The 5,000-nt window shown below is 45.2% G+C and overlaps 1 protein-coding gene and 1 long non-coding RNA gene across 17 annotated transcripts in view; one reads left to right on the top strand and one right to left on the bottom strand.

The window, feature by feature from the left end:
- The window catches only part of LOC143019566 (uncharacterized), a 467,386-nt gene that overhangs the window by 158,648 nt on the left and 303,738 nt on the right, over positions 1 to 5,000 (top strand). The gene's annotated exons all lie outside the window — the stretch shown is intronic.
- Positions 1 to 5,000, bottom strand: part of LOC143019563 (uncharacterized) — a 224,598-nt gene that overhangs the window by 44,674 nt on the left and 174,924 nt on the right. For all 16 annotated transcript variants that reach the window (XR_012965828.1, XR_012965826.1, XR_012965827.1 and 13 more), the window contains one exon: positions 1,392 to 1,498. Coding sequence is in view for 13 of the 16 variants with exons in the window: in XM_076175302.1 (XP_076031417.1) it covers positions 1,392 to 1,498 (107 nt within the window). In the remaining 3 variants the exon portion in view is untranslated. The remainder of the gene's footprint in view (positions 1 to 1,391; positions 1,499 to 5,000) is intronic.

Genomic DNA, 5,000 nt, shown 5'->3' on the forward strand with positions numbered 1-5,000 from the left:
TGTAGCAAGTCTCAAGGATATTTTTCATATACTATTAGAATTTGTCTAATTGGGTCCTCGATTAAGTGGGGCGGCCTTGCTGTGAATGTGCTGTGTCTTGCTGCATTGCTTCTGACCCAGGGCAATGGGCGAGATGCAGGTATGACCCGTCATCCAAGAGGAGCTAAGAGGAGAGGAGGGGGGAAGGCTGGTGGATGGGAATGGAATGGGTGGGAGTGGAATGGGTGGGAGTGGAATGGGTGGGAGTGGAATGGGTGGGAGTGGAATGGGTGGGAGTGGAATGGATGGGAGTGGAATGGGTGGGAGTGGAATGGATGGGAGTGGAATGGGTGGGAGTGGAATGGGTGGGAGTGGAATGGGTGGGAGTGGAATGGGTGGGAGTGGAATGGATGGGAGTGGAATGGGTGGGAGTGGAATGGGTGGGAGTGGAATGGGTGGGAGTGGCATGGGTGGGAGTGGCATGGGTGGGAGTGGCATGGGTGGGAGTGGCATGGGTGGGAGTGGAATGGGTGGGAGTGGCATGGGTGGGAGTGGCATGGGTGGGAGTGGCATGGGTGGGAGTGGCATGGGTGGGAGTGGCATGGGTGGGAGTGGAATGGGTGGGAGTGGAATGGGTGGGAGTGGAATGGGTGGGAGTGGAATGTGTGGGAGTGGAATGTATGGGAGTGGAATGTGTGGGAGTGGAATGTGTGGGAGTGGAATGGGTGGGAGTGGAATGGGTGGGAGTGGAATGGATGGGAGTGGAATGGGTGGGAGTGGAATGGATGGGAGTGGAATGGGTGGGAGTGGAATGGATGGGAGTGGAATGGATGGGAGTGGAATGGGTGGGAGTGGAATGGGTGGGAGTGGAATGGGTGGGAGTGTGGGTATGTGCATTTTGACTTGACTACTTCCCATATATAGAGCCTTTGGTGTGTAGACAGATTGTATTTTGTATTTTACTCTTATGTAAACTTGCATGATTAGTAAGTGCTGTTATTTTTCACGACAGCACTCGTAATATAATGATTTTCCTTACAATGTGGAATACGAGTTACAGTAGATTGTCATACTGTTAAGAAATATTAATTGGTGTCATCATGTAAGAACATAAGAATGGAGACTGCAAGAGACCATAGGGCCTACACTAGATAGTTCCATTTCCTGTACCACCTGTCATTCTTATCCATAAAGTTATCTAATCTTTTCTTTAAGCAACCAATTGTTCCAACACTCACTACATTGTTACTAAGTCTATTCCATTCACTAACTACTTTGTTGGTAAACTAGGTCCTGCCTATTTCCTCCAATACTGTTTCACACACAGTATAGCGCTGTCATCATACATAGAACAAAGTGTGTTACTGGTACGTATTATGGGGTCATTCCTTGACATAACAAAGTGTGCTTACCGGTCAAGTGAAGCGTCTCGGCCGTATTTGGCTCGTCGGAGATCATCTGTGAGTCCGGATTCTATGCTTGAGGTGCTCCCAGCGTCCGTGGAAACCCAGATCTTACCCTGTGGGAGGGAACGGAGAAAAGTGCTACGTTAGTTACCCTGTGGGAGGGAGCGGAGGAAAGTGCTACGTTAGTTACCCTGTGGGAGGGAACGGAGGAAAGTGCTACGTTAGTTACCCTGTGGGAGGGAACAGAGGAAAGTGCTACGTTAGTTACCCTGTGGGAGGGAACGGAGGAAAGTGCTACGTTAGTTACCCTGTGGGAGGGAACGGAGGAAAGTGCTACGTTAGTTACCCTGTGGGAGGGAACGGAGGAAAGTGCTACGTTAGTTACCCTGTGGGAGGGAACGGAGGAAAGTGCTACGTTAGTTACCCTGTGGGAGGGAACGGAGGAAAGTGCTACGTTAGTTACCCTGTGGGAGGGAACGGAGGAAAGTGCTACGTTAGTTACCCTGTGGGAGGGAACGGAGGAAAGTGCTACGTTAGTTACCCTGTGGGAGGGAACGGAGGAAAGTGCTACGTTAGTTACCCTGTGGGAGGGAACGGAGGAAAGTGCTACGTTAGTTACCCTGTGGGAGGGAACGGAGGAAAGTGCTACGTTAGTTACCCTGTGGGAGGGAACGGAGGAAAGTGCTACGTTAGTTACCCTGTGGGAGGGAACGGAGGAAAATGCTACGTTAGTTACCCTGTGGGAGGGAACGGAGGAAAGTGCTACGTTAGTTACCCTGTGGGAGGGAACGGAGGAGAGTGCTATGTTAGTTCGTCTTTACATCGAGCTCGGCACAGCTGGAGAGGACCCGTACCTGTGAATGATAAGTGCATGCCTATCTGTCTGTCCGTTTATCTATCTGTCTGTCTGTCTGTCCGTCTGTCTGTCTATCTGTCTGTCCGTCTCTGTTTGTCTGTCTGTATCTGTCTCTGTACGTCTATTTCAGTCGGTGTGTGTGTATATCTGTCCCCTTTCTCTCTCTCTCTCTCTCTGTGTGTGTGTGTGTGTGTGTGTGTGTGTGTGTGTGTGTGTGTGTGTGTGTGTGTGTGTGTGTGTTTGCGTGTGTGTTTGCGTGTGTGTTTGCGTGTGTGTTTGCGTGTGTGTGTGTGTTTGCGTGTGTGTGTGTGTGTGTGTGCGCGCGTGCGTGTGTGTGTGTGTGTGTGTGTGTGTGTGTGTGTGTGTGTGTGTGAATGTAAATGTGTGCGAATGTGTATGTGCATGCATCCAAGCTCCACACACAAATGAGAGAGAAATGTTATCTGTTACATATGTAATACATTTTAATAGAACAGCGGACGAGTTAATCCAAAATATAAAGTTATAATATTCCTTTTACATTAAGTTAAATATAGAATGTCATTGGTTATTATATAATCTGTTGTCATTGCTTTAACAAGGCTTCAGGGTTCTGAACATAATAAAATTTCATCAAAAATATTCCCTTTTCTTATTGTGACCATGTTATTGTGATACTAAAATATCTAGATTTTTTTTTATTTGATCTTACTGTGAGGTTTTATATATATATATATATATATATATATATATATATATACATATAGAAATAGAATATATGTTTATATAGTGACCATGCTATTGTGAATCTAAAATTTCTAGAAAAATCTAAAAAAATCTTTGGTTGATACTTAATCTAACTGAGAAGTTATGAATATAGAAATATAGATAAAATAAATATTGTCTATATAACGTATGTATGCTGGTCTCTCATCCTTCTATCCTTGCGTTCGAATCCCGCACTTCTTTCCGATTCCCAGCAGTGACCAAATCCAACAGTTCCTAAAGCGCATAATAGGGCAAAGGTGACGGCTTCGGCCGCAGCTACATAGTGCCTCCTGGCGTAAACTCCTCGCTTTCTATGTAATGAATTTATCCTCGAGTTTCTCTGTTGTTTTTCCAGTCCATAAATCTCTGTTGTGTTTCTTATTTCTTTTCCTAATTCCGTCACTATCACTCTCACACGCTCTCTCTCTCTCTCTCTCTCTCTCTCTCTCTCTCTCTCTCTCTCTCTCTCTCTCTCTCTCTCTCTCTCTCTCTCTCTCTCTCTCTCTCTCTCTCTCTCTCTCTCTCTCCTCTCTCTCTCTCTTTCTCTCTCTCTCTTTCTCTCTCTCTCTCTCTCTCTCTCTCTCTCTCTCTCTCTCTCTCTCTCTCTCTCTCTCTCTCTCTCTCTCTCTCTCTCTCTCTCTCTCTCTCTCTCTCTCTCGTTCCCTCTCCCTCTCCCTCTCCCTCCCTCCTTCTTTTCCTTCCATCCCTCCTCTTTTACTCCCTCCCACTTTTCCCTCACTCTTTTCCTCCCTCTCTCTCTCACTCCTTTCTCCCTTTCTCCTTCTCTCTTTCTCTCTCCCACTCTCTTTCCCTCTATACTCACTTCCCATTTTCCTTCCTTCCCATTTCTCGTTCTTCGTCGGGATTATGTTCCAGGCGCCTTTCCCTTTCGTCGCAATGTTTTTTTTTTATTTTCCAACTTCGTTTCCAGTAACCAATATTGCGTTGATTTTGCCAATAGAATCGATAGTCCACTAGACGCCAAGAAGAAGAAGAAGAGGAGGAGGAGGAGGACGAGGACGAAGAAATTGGATGGGAAAAGCCCGGTAAGGATCAAATCGCACGAATTCGGATGCGGCGTTGCTGTGACGTCACGACGTCGTTCGTCTTTTCTTTTCGTCCAGCTTTGTTGTTTCCAGAACCACATCGCTATGGAACCTCGACGTTCCAGATTTTCCTTTGGTGATCGTAATTCAAGACACATGTGTGTGTTTTCGATTTTTTTTTTTTTATTCAATTTTTATTTTTTCAAGTCTTTAAATATTTCGTCGCGTCTTATTTATCAATTTAATGAATTATTTTTTTCTTCTTCGAATTCTGAAAGCCATATTTATGACGACTTTGAGGAATCCGTGATGAAATATGAAATATGTGATACTATATATCATTTTCAATTAGATATTAATACCATATATACAAAAAAAATCAAAATATCTATATGTCTCAGATTTATACTTCTGTAATACTAGAATGATACATATTACAAGTTTTCATTATTTTTGTCCTTTTCCTTTTTTCAAACTAAATCTATGCTCTTAATCTAATTTCTTATCGATTTTATATATTTTTTTAATAACGTTATTACCCACGCCTCTCTCCTCTCCCCTCTCTCCCTCTCCAACTCTCCCCCTCTGCCCCTCTCTCCCCTCCCCCTCTCCGCCTCTTCTCCTTTCCCTGGTTATCAGTTCTTGAGCCCCGTACGGTGACCGAATGCCATCCCTTTGGGGTCGCACTTCCACATGGACGTGAGGCCACGGGAACAGATTATGAAAATTGACGAGAGGGAGATGATTCCACCCGACGTTCATCTCGCAGAGGCACAAACACGTGTGTGTGTGTGTGTGTGTGTGTGTGTGTGTGTGTGTGTGTGTGTGTGTGTGTGTGTGTGTGTGTGTGTGTGTGTGTGTGTGTGTGTGTGTGTGTGTGTGTGTGTGTGTGTGTGTGTGTGTGTGTGTGTTTGTTTGTTTGTTTGTCCTTCCAGGCTCTGAATCAATGCTAATTTCGTATAAAGT

Source organism: Oratosquilla oratoria, chromosome 37, assembly GCF_046742065.1.
Source record: "Oratosquilla oratoria isolate Oo_2021 chromosome 37, ASM4674206v1, whole genome shotgun sequence".
Taxonomy (NCBI): Eukaryota; Metazoa; Arthropoda; class Malacostraca; order Stomatopoda; family Squillidae; genus Oratosquilla; species Oratosquilla oratoria.